This window comes from Emiliania huxleyi (genome assembly GCF_000372725.1).
Source record: "Emiliania huxleyi CCMP1516 unplaced genomic scaffold EMIHUscaffold_78, whole genome shotgun sequence".
Classification (NCBI taxonomy): domain Eukaryota; phylum Haptophyta; order Isochrysidales; family Noelaerhabdaceae; genus Emiliania; species Emiliania huxleyi.
This window is the reverse complement of record NW_005196163.1, coordinates 88,653-102,907: the sequence shown is the minus strand read 5'-3', so window position 1 is coordinate 102,907 and position 14,255 is coordinate 88,653. Positions and strand designations below refer to the sequence as shown.

General features: G+C 64.7%; 4 protein-coding genes across 4 annotated transcripts in view; 2 read left to right on the top strand and 2 right to left on the bottom strand.

Moving 5' to 3' along the window:
* The window catches only part of EMIHUDRAFT_465708 (hypothetical protein), a 6,146-nt gene extending 4,921 nt beyond the window's left edge, over positions 1-1,225 (bottom strand). Inside the window, exon 1 of the mRNA XM_005760025.1 lies at positions 151-1,225. Within this exon, the coding sequence (XP_005760082.1) occupies positions 151-1,219 (1,069 nt within the window). The 5' untranslated portion in view covers positions 1,220-1,225. The remainder of the gene's footprint in view (positions 1-150) is intronic.
* Positions 1,226-4,087: 2,862 nt separating this feature from the next.
* On the top strand, positions 4,088-4,854 carry EMIHUDRAFT_438479 (hypothetical protein; the record flags this gene model as incomplete). Its single annotated transcript, XM_005760024.1, has 1 exon — positions 4,088-4,854. The coding sequence occupies one exon, from the start codon at positions 4,088-4,090 to the stop codon at positions 4,778-4,780; it is 693 nt and encodes a 230-aa protein (XP_005760081.1). The 3' UTR covers positions 4,781-4,854.
* A 1,642-nt stretch (positions 4,855-6,496) lies between these two features.
* EMIHUDRAFT_218141 (hypothetical protein) lies at positions 6,497-7,433 on the top strand (the record flags this gene model as incomplete). The annotated part of the gene is made up of 2 exons (XM_005760023.1): positions 6,497-6,940; positions 6,975-7,433. 2 exons carry the CDS (start codon positions 6,497-6,499, stop codon positions 7,431-7,433), a joined length of 903 nt encoding a protein of 300 aa, XP_005760080.1.
* Positions 7,434-10,427: 2,994 nt separating this feature from the next.
* EMIHUDRAFT_218138 (hypothetical protein) lies at positions 10,428-13,470 on the bottom strand (the record flags this gene model as incomplete). Its single annotated transcript, XM_005760022.1, has 10 exons — positions 10,428-10,625; positions 10,744-10,920; positions 10,984-11,097; positions 11,324-11,421; positions 11,559-11,587; positions 11,669-11,782; positions 11,835-11,893; positions 12,475-12,544; positions 12,620-12,672; positions 12,874-13,470. 10 exons carry the CDS (start codon positions 13,468-13,470, stop codon positions 10,428-10,430), a joined length of 1,509 nt encoding a protein of 502 aa, XP_005760079.1.
* Positions 13,471-14,255: the final 785 nt, after the last annotated feature.

The following is a 14,255-nucleotide window of genomic DNA, read 5'->3' as shown; positions in this document are numbered from 1 at the left end:
TATGGGGAGATGCAGGGAGATACGGGGAGATACGGGGAGTCAGGTCAACCCCGCACACCTGCCCGGCGCTCAAGCACGCCGCTGCCGCCCACAGCTCGGCCCTCTCAGGCACGAACCGAAGCCCTCTCGCCGCGTTGTGACCGCCGCCACCGCCGCCGCCGCCCCTGCTGACTCCGCCGCCGCACCCGCCGCCGCCGCCGCCGCCGCCGCCGCCGCCGCCGCCGCCGCCGCCGGCGCCGCCGCCGCCGCCGCCGCCGCCGCCGCCGCCGCCGCCACCGCCGCCGCTGCCGCAGCCGCCGCCACCGCCGCCGCCGCTGACTCCGCCGCCGCCGCCTCCGCCTCCGTTGCGTCGGACCGCCGACGCTGCCGCCGCCGCCGCCGCCGCCGCCGCCGCCGCCGCCGCGGGCAGCAGCCTCCGCCCGAGCAGAGCCTCGTCAACCAGAGGCGTCAGTACGACCACATCCCACGCCCCTCTGCCCTCGCTACCTCCCTCTCCGCCGCCGCCGCCGCCGCCCTCGCCGCCGCCGCCTCCCTCGCCGCCGCCGCCCTCGCCGCCGCCGCCTCCAGTGCCGGCTGCCGCGAGGACTATGTCGGCGCAGAGTCGCTCGAGGGTCTGTGGCGCGACGGTCACCGCGTGCGCCACGCCGTGCGCCGCCGCGACCTCTCCGATGGCGGCGGCGGCGAAGCGGTTCGGATCGCAAACCGTCACGGCTGCACCGGCGGCGGCGGCCACCGCCGCCTCTGCACCCAAGCTTCCTTCCGCAACCAGCACGTACGGAGGCCGCTGCAGCTCGCTCCTCGCCGCTCGCACCGCGGCGAGCGTGGCCGCCACCGACTGCTCCGCCCACGGCGCGTGCCGCGCTTCCGAGAGCCGGCGGTAAGGCTCGAGCGCCTCTGCTCTCTCGTCGAGCCAACTGAGCAGAGGCCCTGCGCGAGGCCTCACGCCGCACAGCCGCCTCCGGCACGCGTCGACGTCCCACGCGTCGTCGCCGGGGCCGGATGCGCGAGCCGCGGCGGCGCACACGCGCTCGGAACGCCACGGAGGCTTGAGCAGCACTGGGTCGACAGCGTCCGCCTTGACGCCGCCCAGCGCCTGCGCGGCGTCGAGCGCCAAAGCCGCCTCGCGTCGGCGCCGCTCGTGCGCCTCGCCGTCAGGCTCCGGGAGAGCTCGGAGCGTCGCAAACGCGGCGGCGAGGCTCTGCGTTGGGTCGGCCACCATGGCAAATCGGGCCAGTCAGAAGAAAAACGGGGCCGGACGTCTTTTGGGTGCGTGTGGCCGTGCCCACATGGGCCGTCGCCTCGCGCCGCCACCGTCCCCCCCCCCCCCCCCTCGCCCCGCCCCCGCCCCCCGCGCGCGTGCAGACGTCTAGGCACACGCAAATGGTCACGCCGCCTCGCGCGTCCTCTCACCGTCCCGGCGCCCACGTCTCGATCTTCTTGGGCAGCAGCTGGTTCGACAGGTCCTCTCCGTGGCCTAGGCAGCTGTCACCGCCATGGCCCCAGGCTAAGACGGCGTGGGCGGTAGTGGCGAGGCTGTGCCATGCTCCCGCCGACACAGCGACGACGCGCTGGCCAGCAAAGGCCTCGATCTTCTTCGGCAGCAGCTGGCGCTGCTCATTGCCGTGGCCCAACCGGCCAGAGTCGCCAAGGCCCCAGCTCCAGACGCTGCCGTCGGCACTGAGCGCGAGGTTGTGGTATCCTCCAGCCAAGACTGCGACGACGCGCTGGCCGGCAATTGGGCCATCGGCGGTGATTGCGAGGCTGTGGTTGCTTACCGCCGACACAGCGACGACGCGCTGGCCAGCCAACGCCTCGACCTTCGTCGGCTGCCACTGATCTTGCGTGTCGCCGTGGCCCAACCGGCCGGTGCCTCCAAAGCCCCAGCTCCAGACACTGCCGTCAGCGGTGATGGCGAAGCTGTGCGCAGCGCCAGCCGACACGCTCACGGCGCGCTCGCCGCCCAGCGTCGACGGGAGGCCTTCCGATTCCCCGGAGGGCCGGGTCTGGATCAAGGTCAACGAGGAAGATAAAACGGGATTGATCGACGCCCCTTGCCCCGGGAGCCCTGACGAAGGCTGCGTCGAGCGGTTAAAGTGCCGCTTCGGCGAGGCCGTCGAGCACCCAGTCACTGGAGAGGTCATCTTCGAGGAGGAGGAGGTGATGGACTTGTGCAAGTTCGGCCTCCCATGCGAAGAAGTCGACATCGACACCAAGTCGGAATGCATCGAGTACGTTCCTTGCCAGGGCGGGGAGCAGCTCAAGCCGCCCTGCTCTCCTCCTCTGGCACCTCCCCCAACGTCACCGTCCTCTCCGCCGCCGCCCTCCGCGTCGCCGTCGCCGCCGCCACCGTCGGCCTCGCCCTCGCCGCCGCCGCCGTCACCTCTGTCTCCTGGCCAGCAGGCCCCACCGAGCTTTCCGCCGCTCCCGCCCTCGCCGCCTCCGCCGTCGGCCTCGCCCTCGCCGCCGCCGCCGTCGGCCTCGCCGTCGCCGCCGCCTCCGTCTGCGCCGCCGCCGCACACCTGCTGTGACGACTTCAACTCGATCACCTGCCCTTTCATGGCCCTCATGTGCAAGAATGGCGACCTCGACCCCTTCTTCAAACCCGACTGCACGGTGGTCAAGGAGGACGGTGTGACGGCCATGCTTGCCCGGGGCGTCCGTCTGGACCTCGCCAAGGAGACGACCGAGGCCAACTTCAACAGCACAACATGCCCCAAGTGCCCAACCAACATCGATGTGCGCGCCATGAACACCATCACGACATTCACGGCGCCGTCGCCAAATGATGCGCCGCAGGAGCATATGTACAGCACAGGCATCCGCGACCCGGTCGTTGGTATCGGCGCGTTCAACTTTGGCGAGGTCGTTTGCCTTGCTCCCAACGTCGCTGACTGGACTGAGCGTGCGGACGCCCGCCACGATGATCTCGGCGCCGCCCTTCGTGCCGACGCCCAGCTGCTGCGGCACGTTGCAGCGGCGGTCGGCGGCGTGGCCGGCAGCGACGAGCAGCTCGGGAGGGACGGGCGTGGTGGTGAAGAACTCGCCCATCGCCTCGGAGTACGCCTGCATGATGGGGCGTGACCTCCTGCCTCCAACCTCCTTCCTTTTTGAGCAGGTGTGACGCCGCGCGAGCGACGCTCCGAGATCGCCCGAGATAGCGCGGCGCGGCCCCGAGATCGCCCGAGATAGCGCGAGATCGCCCGAGATCGCGCGGCGCGGCCCGAGGCGAGGTGGATGGGTTGGGAGCGAGGGGGCGGAAGTGTTCAGTGCGGTAGATGGCGAGCTCGGGGCGCGTGAGCCGGACTCGGCCACCTGCGGTGTCTGCTCCGGGGGCTGTGCAGACGGCTGTGGGTGGACGATGAAATGGCCTTGTCCAGAGCACGCCACAGAGCGTGCCAACGACGTATGCTTCAATCTTTGCTGCGTGATCTTTCCGCCGCCGCCCGCGCTGCCGCCGCCGCCGCCACCGTCGTCGTGGAATCCTCCTCCATCGGGCTTCAGTGAGGGGTACTTCATCGTTGCGATTTCAACTTCTTTCGCAAGCTTCGTGGTTTTCCCCCAGGAACCAATCAGGCCTACCGGGCTTCCGATTGCATACTTGAGCATCATCCTTTTCTTCTGCGTGTATGCCCTACTGGTTGTTCTGACTCTCGCCGATTCATTCACCGACTACGGACGTAACGGGCCGGGATCACCCAGCCTACCGGTGCTCTTGGTCTGGTACGCTTTTCTTCTCAAAGTACCGATCTTCTTAATTCGAATTAAGAGAGTCAGTCTTCGAATCAAGACCCTAATTCTTAAATGGCATTTCGTTGCTGTTCCTGGCAAGGATTGGTCGTGCTTCATCGCTTTGCAAGTGATTTGGATCACCGCCATTTGGGCTTTCAACGGAGGAGTATTGGAATGGGATGCGAAACCCAGGAAATGCTTTGTCAATGCTTTGGCGTGGCTCTCTCGCGACAATTGCGCCCAGCTGGCCTCAATAGCAACCAGCAGAACGACTGGGCTAGTCCAGTTCTTGGTATCCTGCGTAAAGGTACCTTGGGGGCAAGCATACGACAAGGTTCCTTACGCCCATCTGCCAGGCATGCCCCCCATCTCGCGCCTCTCCGCGATCCCCACCGACGACGGCGTGCTCGGCCCGATCACCGGCGTGCTTGAGTCGCCACTGCTCGACCTGATGACGGCGGTGGGGCAGACGGGCGTCGCCGACGTCGATGTGCACGCCCACATGGCTCTAGAGAAGGCGGAGGAGCTACAGACCAGCGGCCAGTTGGGCGGGCTGACCGTCAACGAGGCGGCGGCGCTCGCTCTCTACACGGCGGAGAGCGAGTTCTATCGCACGCTCAACCACCTGCTGCGCCAGCGCGATCGGACGGCGCTCAAGCCCTTCTTCCCCTACCTGCGACTCGTGCTACAGGCGCGCGGCAAGCTGGCCAAGTATACGCGACCGGTTTGGCGCGGAGTGAAGCGTATCGACCTGACTGGCCAATTCCCAAAGGGCAAGAAGCTCTTCTGGTGGGCTTTCACCTCCACGAGCAAGAACGTGTCGACGCTGCTCAACCCGATGTTCTGTGGCGCGAGCGGCACGCGCACGCAGTTCATGATTGAGGCCTCTAGCGGTGTCGATATTGAGCTCTTCTCAATGGTCGACTCGGAGGCGGAGGTGCTGCTATTCCCGGGTACCAAGTTCGAGGTCGTCGACACTGCCGACATGGGTCACGGGTTGTATCAAGTGCACATGCGCGAGCTCGCTGTGCCTGTGCAGCTCTTCAAGTAACATATGAAAACATGTACATTTGCATTTTTGCATGTGCATGTTAAGTGTGTTCAAAGTAAAAAATCCCGCCATCTAACTGCCATGTCACGGCCGGTCGGCTGCTGTTCTCGCCTCGCTGGCGGCGCGGTCTGGTGCCGCGGCGCCCAGCTATCTCCTGTGGGCTCGCGGCGGCTCGCCGCCGCGGTGCCGAACAATGTGATCAGTCCGGATAGACCCGGCGTGCCGCCGGTGCCGCTTCCTCGCCGATTTTTGGCTCGACCAGTTTGTCGACAAACCTGTGCCAGAGCCCCTGCTGCTCGACTGAGCGGCGGAGCCGGCCCTTCGCGGCCGAGATGCGATGCGCCGACACCGGGGGGCTACGGCTCGGGACCGTTTCCAGGCTCTCTCGAGCAACCTCAAATTTTGATGATTTCATGCTCGCCACTTTGCTGCACACTTTGACCTCAACCCGCGGCCCGCTGCGCGGCTCTTCGAGCGCGAGAGGTGGCGTCTGCGAGGCGGCGGCGAGCGCAGGCGGCGCAGGCGGCGGCGGCGCGGCGGCGCGGCGGCGGATCGCGGCGCTGACAACGGCAGCAATCTGCGGCAGGCCGCTGCTTGCTGCTGCAGCTGCAGCTGCTGCCGCTGCTGCTCCGCTGATTGTGGACACGATTCCTCCGATCACCCCGCCCGCCCGCCCCGCCCCGCCCGCCCGCCTCTCCCCGCCCGCCCGCCCGCCCGCCCGACCACCCATTCCCATCACCATCTCACATACCTTCATATAGGCGCTCGAGACCTCCTCTCGCTGCCTACTCGCTGCCTCGAGGGAGGAGGGGAAGACGTAGGGCTGCATGCGCGCCTTTCCTGAGGCCCCTCCCCGAAAGGCAAGTATTAGCCACATGAAACCGAGACCCCTCCCCACCACCCCAATCCCCCCACCCCCTTGCTCCCCTCCCCCCCTCGGGAGGGCCGAACTGAGGCGCCCGTGGGGACCCCGCAATTCCTTCCCCCCTCGGAGGGGGCCGGACGAGGCGTACCCCGAGGGCCCCACTCTTTCCTTCGCATAGCGGCCACTCTTCGGATCGCTGGTCGAGCGACCCGGGGGATGCCCCGCGCGCCTGACCCAGGCGCGAAAAACGAATCTGCGAGGCGTGGCCGCTCATGCGGCCCGATGGGGAGGAACGGGGCGAGCCCCCCCTCCAACCCACCCGCGCTAGGTCCTGGGTGACGTAGGGGAAACCCGGCGAGCCTCGGGAACTAGCCGGGGCAGTCGGAGAAGGGGCAACTCCGTGCACTGACGGTCGGCCGTCAGAAAACACGCCTCCGTGGCTCGGGTTACACCAATCCTCGCTACCCAACGCGGCCAAAGGAAAAGAAAGAAAGAAAGAAAACACACAACCCAAGGGAGGGATGGGAGGACGGCACGCCGCCACCACACAGGGATTTTAAGGAGAGGAGGGTGTGATGCGCTAGCCGTCGCCCACCCTGGGGAGTCTGCCTCTTCGTATCTCTTTTCGCAGTCTCTCGCCACTTCTCCTGCAACCTTCATGCCACCTCGCGGCCGTCCCACTCTCGTCGTTCTCTCCCTTGTCACTTATCCACACACACACTCACTATCCACCTCGAGAACCTCCAGAGACTTTTTTTTTTCTGGGAACGCTTCCGCTGGCGCCTTCCAAGCGAGCCGCGGCACTCGCCTTTGCTTTGGGTTGCTTTGCAGCCCTCGCAGCCCCACGCCCGATGTTATCCGACCTCGCCGACGATCTCATCCGCCACATCATCGATAAGGCAGGCCTGTCCGAAGCGGCCAAGTTAAAGGCTGCAAGCCGCCAAATGCGCCGCCTTGCGAGCAAGTGTGTCGAGCGTCGCCTCAAGCGCCACCGCACCGCCCTCAAGACTCTTGCGACGAAGCTCAGCGAGGAGGCGTCGACGATGATCAAGGAGACGCTTGGTCACTGCAAGTGGCCGACAGTGCTTGATCTAAGTGATATGAAGTATAGCAGCATTGCCGATCTAAGTGGTATGGAGTATAGCAGCTTTACCGACGTCGCTGCAATTGCCGACACGCTCACGGGCAACGAGGTGCTGACCGACCTGAATCTGTCGGGCAACAACATCGGCGGCGGGACCGGCTGGATCAAGGCGAGCGAGGTTAAGGGCGAGTCAAAGGAGGTCGGGGCTAAGGTGATCTACCGGGCGCGAGATGGTCGTGAGCGAGGGGGTGGACTACGACGGCGAGCTGAAGCTGGTCAATGTAGTGCAGACGGGCGTACTCGCGATCGCCGACGCCCTCAAGGGCAACGGGGTGCTGACCACCCTCGCGCTCCCGGACAACAACATCGGCCCCGGAGGCGCCGCCGCGATCGCCGAGGCGCTGCGCGGTAACGTGGTGCTGACCTCCTTGGACGTGGGTGGCAACGACCTCACCGAGGAGGCAGCCCTCAGCATCGTCCGCGTCGAGCGGCAGCGCAACAAGCTGACCTCCCTGGGCTTGGCTCACTGCAGCATCGGCCCGACTGGCGCGGCAGAGATCGCCGACTACGTGTCGGGCAGCAGGGTCCTGACCGAGCTCAACCTCGACAACAACAACATCCGCGATGAGAGCGCCGCCGCAATCGCCGAGGCGCTGCGCGGCAACAGGGTGCTGAAAGATCTCTCGATTGCCTACAAAAATTAAGATCCCTTGGGAGGCGGCGAAGCAGCTTGCCTACCGGTGCTCTTGGTCTGGTACGCTTTTCTTCTCAAAGTACCGATCTTCTTAATTCGAATTAAGAGAGTCAGTCTTCGAATCAAGACCCTAATTCTTAAATGGCATTTCGTTGCTGTTCCTGGCAAGGATTGGTCGTGCTTCATCGCTTTGCAAGTGATTTGGATCACCGCCATTTGGGCTTTCAACGGAGGAGTATTGGAATGGGATGCGAAACCCGGGAAATGCTTTGTCAATGCTTTGGCGTGGCTCTCTCGCGACAATTGCGCCCAGCTGGCCTCAATAGCAACCAGCAGAACATGCCCCCCATCTCGCGCCTCTCCGCGATCCCCACCGACGACGGCGCGCTCGGCCCGATCACCGGCGTGCTCGAGTCGCCACTGCTCGACCTGATGACGGCGGTGGGGCAGACGGGCGTCGCCGACGTCGATGTGCACGCCCACATGGCTCTAGAGAAGGCGGAGGAGCTACAGACCAGCGGCCAGTTGGGCGGGCTGACCGTCAACGAGGCGGCGGCGCTCGCTCTCTACACGGCGGAGAGCGAGTTCTATCGCACGCTCAACCACCTGCTGCGCCAGCGCGATCGGACGGCGCTCAAGCCCTTCTTCCCCTACCTGCGACTCGTGCTACAGGCGCGCGGCAAGCTGGCCAAGTATACGCGACCGGTGTGGCGCGGTGTGAAGGATATCGACATGACTGGCAAATTCCCAAAGGGCAAGAAGCTCTTCTGGTGGGCTTTCACCTCCACGAGCAAGAACGTGTCGACGCTGCTCAACCCGATGTTCTGTGGCGCGAGCGGCACGCGCACGCAGTTCATGATTGAGGCCTCTAGCGGTGTCGATATTGCGCTCTTCTCAATGGTCGACAAGGAGGAGGAGGTGCTGCTATTCCCGGGTACCAAGTTCGAGCGGAGGTCGTCGACACTGCCAACATGGGTCACGGGTTGTATCAAGTGCACATGCGCGAGCTCGCTGTGCCTGTGCAGCTCTTCAAGTAACATCTAAAAATATGTACATTTGCATGTGCATGTTTAAGTGTGTGCATGACGACCACGTGCAGCAGACGCCACTTGCCAGATCGCAGTGAGACGCTCACAGTGACTCGGTCACAGTGGTGTGGAGGCTGGAGCAGTCTGTTGCGCCAGCGCCGGCGCAGGAGGAAAAGAGGGAGATGCGCGGGGGAAAGGGCGCGCGTCGTGTTGTGCGCGAAGCAGCCAGCCAAGCCACTTTTCTTCATATCTGGGGCCTCCGGCGCCAGTGCGAAGTCTAGTCGCCTACGGGCACGCCCTCCGGGCATACTCCGAACTCCCACACGACAACACACGCGCGGCCGGCGCCTCTCATGCCCTTCTCCACGCACACCGCGTGAAAACCGCGCGTACGTCCCCGCGCGCACGCAAACACGCGCAGCGCCATTTCAGAGCTGTGCCATGTGCGTCTGCCCTGTGCTGGCGCCCCATGGCCGTCCCGCGCCGCCCGCACCAGCTGCGCGCTCCTCGCACCACCAGAGCAAGCCGCACATCCACTCACGCCGCGACGCGCGCCGCAGCACACCTCACCAGCACACCTGCGCCTTTTTGCGCCCTGTGCAGGCTCTGCAGACTGCTTCTGGCATCCCACAAGCGGCTGTACTAGGACGCGCCGCGAGTCCGAGTGCGACGGCACCGCGCAGGCCCAGGCGCGCACGCACGCCCGCACGCGCGCTCGCTCATCCGCCCAGTCTGCTGTGCACAGCCTGTCAGCCTGCTTGCACACACAGCATACAGCACCATGTGCACGCATACGCTTAGACGCAGCCCGCACCCCACTACAATAGCCTGCCTCACGCCTCACCACGCCGTCTCGCGCACACCGCCAGCAGCCCGATCAGAGAAACTGCAGCGCGCGCCTCTGCACGCCTGCAGCTTCTCTGCATTCTGAGACCTTCTCAATCCACCCCGCCGCCGCGCCTCCCCGGGCACACACCGCAGCAGTGAAGATGTGAGTCGAAGTATGGGATATCGACCGAGCCCGCGCCTGCCGCACACGTTTCCGTTTCTTTTTACTGCCGGCCCGGGTTCGGGTTTATCTCGGACATGTTTTTGGCCACACAAAGAAGTCACTGTGAGAGTCATTTTGTTGAAACAAAAGAGAAACGATTTATCACCTTGACAAACAGCGACGATCAGCAGCAACGACCTAGAGCAGCGTCCTGCCGAGTGTGTGTAGCACCGACGCAGACGCACCCCAGGCACTACACTACGACGGCTAGGCAGACCTCACCAGTCCGATAAGGATCAACTGGAAGGTTGAACCTCGAGCTTAGACAGAACGGGCGCGACAGACTCCAGGGGAGATCGCGCTCTACTCGGGGCACCAAGGGGGAAAACCGAAACCGTTTGGGTGCCCCACAACAACCCAAACGCCACAACCCAACGAAGCGCCACACCTCCCCCCCACGTCCCCCCCCCCTTGGGGACGTAGCGCACGCCCTTGCTCGGAGAGAGTGGGGGGGGAGGGGGGGTGGGGGAATAGGAGGAGCCAACGAGCACGGAGTAAGGTCCACAGTAGAGAGGCCGGCATTTAAGGCGTAACTTCACCCTCGCTCACCTCGAGTATATCTAGGCGCCCTGGTGCAGTCGGTCTTCGGATCAGCGGCCAGCTTCCCATCTAGGGCAGGGAACCCCCAGCGACGCTAGTGTGGCCTACGGTAGCCATAGCTTGTACGCGATCCCGGGGCAGGGGGGTGTGGACTCTGGAGCTCCAAGAGAGGACAGAGAGAGGAAGGGAGATTGGTGTGCCGGTTTTTTGAGCTAGCAATTTTTTTTTTTTGTGCGCGAAGCCGTGAATTTGCCATTTTAGCGAATCCTAAAGGACTCGCACACGCCATGCTCGCACATCACGCATGCTGGACAGTCACTGCAACCCACGCGTGGCTTGCACATCGGGCCCCCGGCGCCAAAATCTTCGGTAGCTCGCAAGGCAGCTAGACCCCGCCCTCGACGCGGCGCCCCGAGGGGTGCAGCACGGTGGCGCCGCCCTTCAGCGCGTCGTTCACCTCGGGGTTCTGCAGCAGCGGTATCGCCGAGCAGCACGCGGCGGCCGGGTCGCCGCTCGCGGCAAGGGAGCCGAGCCAGTACTCGTTGCCGGGGTAGGCATTGCCGTCCCACGCGTACATGGCCACCTGGGGCGAGGACGATGGCAGGCGTGACTCCCAGCAACGCTGCTGCCACTGGTGCAAGAGAGTGAGGGACTGCACTAGAGAAACTTGCGACGTGTACTTGTGTCTACTATGGCCACACCAGCAGCAACGGCTGCTCGGAGGACGGCAGCCGCGCCGCCGGGTTGCGGTTCGAGAAGAGGACCTGGCGGACCGCGCCGCAGCCCGCGCCGTGGCGGAGCGACGTTGCCTCCTTGCACTCCGACGGGAACCAGGAGAAGTCGAGCGTGTCGATGTGCTCCAGCTGCGGTGCGAGCTCCTGATAGGGAGAGGCAGAGGGCTAACATGGAAGACGCCAGCACCACACTCCTTTCCCTTCAACTCCCTGTGTGATGGCAGCGAGCCGTCCTCCCTTGCGGCGTTTGTCTTCTGTCTTTCTTTTTGCGGGGTGGAGCTCCTGCAGCGCCGCCTCGAAGGCTTGCACCATCAACGTCGCCTAGAGACAGCCACACGCTTTGAGGCGTCAGCCGTGTGCGATCTCGTGTGATCTCGTGTGATCTCGTGTGATCTCGTGTGATCTCGTGTGATCTCGTGTGCTCTCGTGTGATCTCGTGTGATCTCGGGTGACCGATCTCGGGAGATCTCGCGCGATCTCGCGCGATCTCGCGCGATCCCGGGTGCTCTCGGGTGCTCTCGGGTGATCTCGCCTGCTGGCCATCCACCATCCACACGCCGAGCCCCAGCCCCACCACGTGCGCGTACGCCTTGGCGCCCTTCTCCTTGGCGCGGTCGCTCGCCTCCCGCAAAAAGGGGTCGATGCCTGTTCACGGCTGGAGGGTGTGAAGAGGCGTCGTTGTGCGCCGGCGCCGCCTCGAGCAGCAGAAGTGTTCGATGCTCAGTCGCATCCGCCGCTTGTACAGGTCGGTGTCGAGCAGCGCCGGCGACGAGCGGCCGTACATATGGACTTGAAGGAAGGCGTCCGGCTCCTACGGAAAAGGAAAGAAAGACAGGTCGCTGCACAAAAGAAACCGTGCGGTTGGACTCGAAGAAACGCGTGCGGCTCCTACAGAAACGACATATCGCTGCGCAAAAAGAAGCGGTGCTGCCGCACTTGCAGGAGGGCGTCCGGCTCCGTCTTCCGCCTTGACACCGCCTCATCGTACGTTGGCAAGTGATCCCGCCTGCTCACACCAGCGCCTGTGACGAGGCGCCGTTCACACCGCCTCGTCGCACGTCGGCAGGTGCTCTCGCCCGTAGAGCCGCGCCCACGCCGCGAGCAGCTCCCGCCGCTCCTGCGGTAGCAGTGCCAGCAGAGTCGGGGTGGTGAAGGCGGCATCGCGCCCCGTGCGTACCCGGAGCACCGCGTCGATTCAAGAAGGGCTGCGAGCGCCGTGAATCGCTGTTGTGCAGTGAAGCAATTGAATCGCACAAGCAATTGAATCTGTGTTGTGCAGTGAAGCAATTGAATCGCTGTTGTGCAGTGAAGCAATTGAACCGCTGTTGTGTAGTGAAGGTCCATGGAGCGTGTCCTCTCGATCGCCGAATACATTCCTCCGTATTCAGCTTCTCTAAACCCCGCTCCTCGCAACTGCCGCCGGTGCCGCCGCCGCCGCCCGAGCCGCTGTCAGCCATCGTCTCGGCTGTCGACGCAGCCACACCCGCCGCCACTCCAGCCGCCACACCCGCCGCCGGCCCGTAGCCGTTCTCGGCCGTGTTTTGCTCCGCTGTCACCAGCGTGTGCGCCCACTCCATCCGCCCCACCTGAGGTAAACGTAGCCTTCTCCACACACACGAGGCGGCGGGGGCAAGGGCCGGGCAGCCCTCGCGACTCCACGTCTAAGAGACAGGAGCTGGCATGGCATTCAAAGTGCACGGCCCGGTGCGCGTGGGTGGGCGGCGCCTTTTCGTACCGCGCGCCGATGACGCCGACGTACACGCCCGTCCTATCCTCGCACCAGCGAGTAACGAACCACTATACTCGTCCCGATGCGCAGGGCTGGCAGCACGGGTCAGGGCACCTATTGTCCATTGCCAGTTTTGATGACTCACCAGTGATGACCGGCATGAGCAGCTAGCAGCACGAAGCAAGGCACCGCTCGAAGTCCCCGGGCCGGCCACGGTGGCCGCGGTTGGACCGATCGCCTGCGGCACACGGGCCACGTGCTCGAGAGACTAGGAGCGCTCTCGGAACTCTCTTGGAGCTGTCTCGGAGCTGTCTCGGAGCTGTCTCGGCGATATTCCGGTGGCCGTCATTGTAAAAGTGCGTCGGCACAGCGACGGAGAGGAGGGCGGCGATGGCCATCTCGTCGTACGACATGAGCTGCTCGAGGCGGAGCGGGCCAGCGACCTCGTCCGCGGTGCCGATCCTCTCGAAGCCTCCCGAGCCTTGCGTCACGCCGTCTCGAAGGCGGTAGTCGTCCGACGCGTTCAGAAACGCGAGCGGCCGGCAGCGGAGCATGCGGTCGAGGAGGGCCGCCGGTGCCATGTCGGCGTAGAGCCGTCGCTCGACCGCACTCCCGAGACGCTGCTTGGTGCACAGAAAGGACTCGAGCAGTGGCACCACGTGCTCGTGCAGCACTGGCCGAACCGTTGCCGCGTGGTCCGCCCACTCGCGAGCGAGGGTCGGGTCGGTCTGCGCGCGCTCCAGGTCGTCGAGCGCGGCGGTTGTCGGGAGCGGCAAATACGGGAGGCGGCCGACCGCCTCGTGCAGCCGGCGCACCGCGACGGCAGCGGGCTCCATAGCGGGGATTTTTTTCTTTTTTTTGAGCGTGTTCGGGAGTTGTGAGTTCGGGGAGAATCTCCTGGGGGAAAATATCGAGCTATCTTCGAGCAGCGTGGCGGCATTTAGCGTCGAGGCACGAAGCGACATGGAGACACGTCAAGGGGCACAGTGGTCATAAGTGAAGCAAAACAAACATTGCTAAACATCTCTCTCTCTAAGTGAAGTGGAAGTGTATCGCGCGCCTTGCGGGGGGGGCGCGGAAAAGCGGAACCTCTTAGCGCCATCGCCACGGTGCTGCATGCAGCGCCGGGCGACGACGGCTTACCGCCTCCCGGTCCCCTCGGCACACCTCCGCTGCTCAATGTTTGACGGCTCGAACCCGTGAAGCTTCCCCGTGCGCGGGTTACCCCGCACACGGGTCAGCCTGCCAGCCACGTATCCACGCAAGCGTGGTCCGCGTGCATGGCATACAGGCGTCCGCCAGACAGCGCAGAGGCTAGGCGACCGGGGAAGGACTAGCTCAAGGGCAACACAGCGTCACCAGCCGTTGGCGCGCAGAACGAGTCTGCGGCCCTCGGTTGGGACGAGTGCGCGACGCGGTTGAACCGCTCAATATGGCCGGCAGCTCGCGCTGCCGGCGGGGTTGGTTGGGGAGAACCGGCACGGGGAGGGCCGGCCTCCCCGGAGGGGTCGCCCCCTAAGTTCGAGGTCGTCGACACTGCCGACATGGGTCACGGGTTGTATCAAGTGCACATGCGCGAGCTCGCTGTGCCTGTGCAGCTCTTCAAGTAACATCTAAAAACATGTACATTTGCATATGTGCATGTTTAAGTGTGTGCATGACGACCACGGTGTCCACGCAGCAGAATGCGAGATGCCAGATGCAGATCGCAGACAGTGGTGTGGAGCAGTCTGTTGCGCCAGCCCCGGCG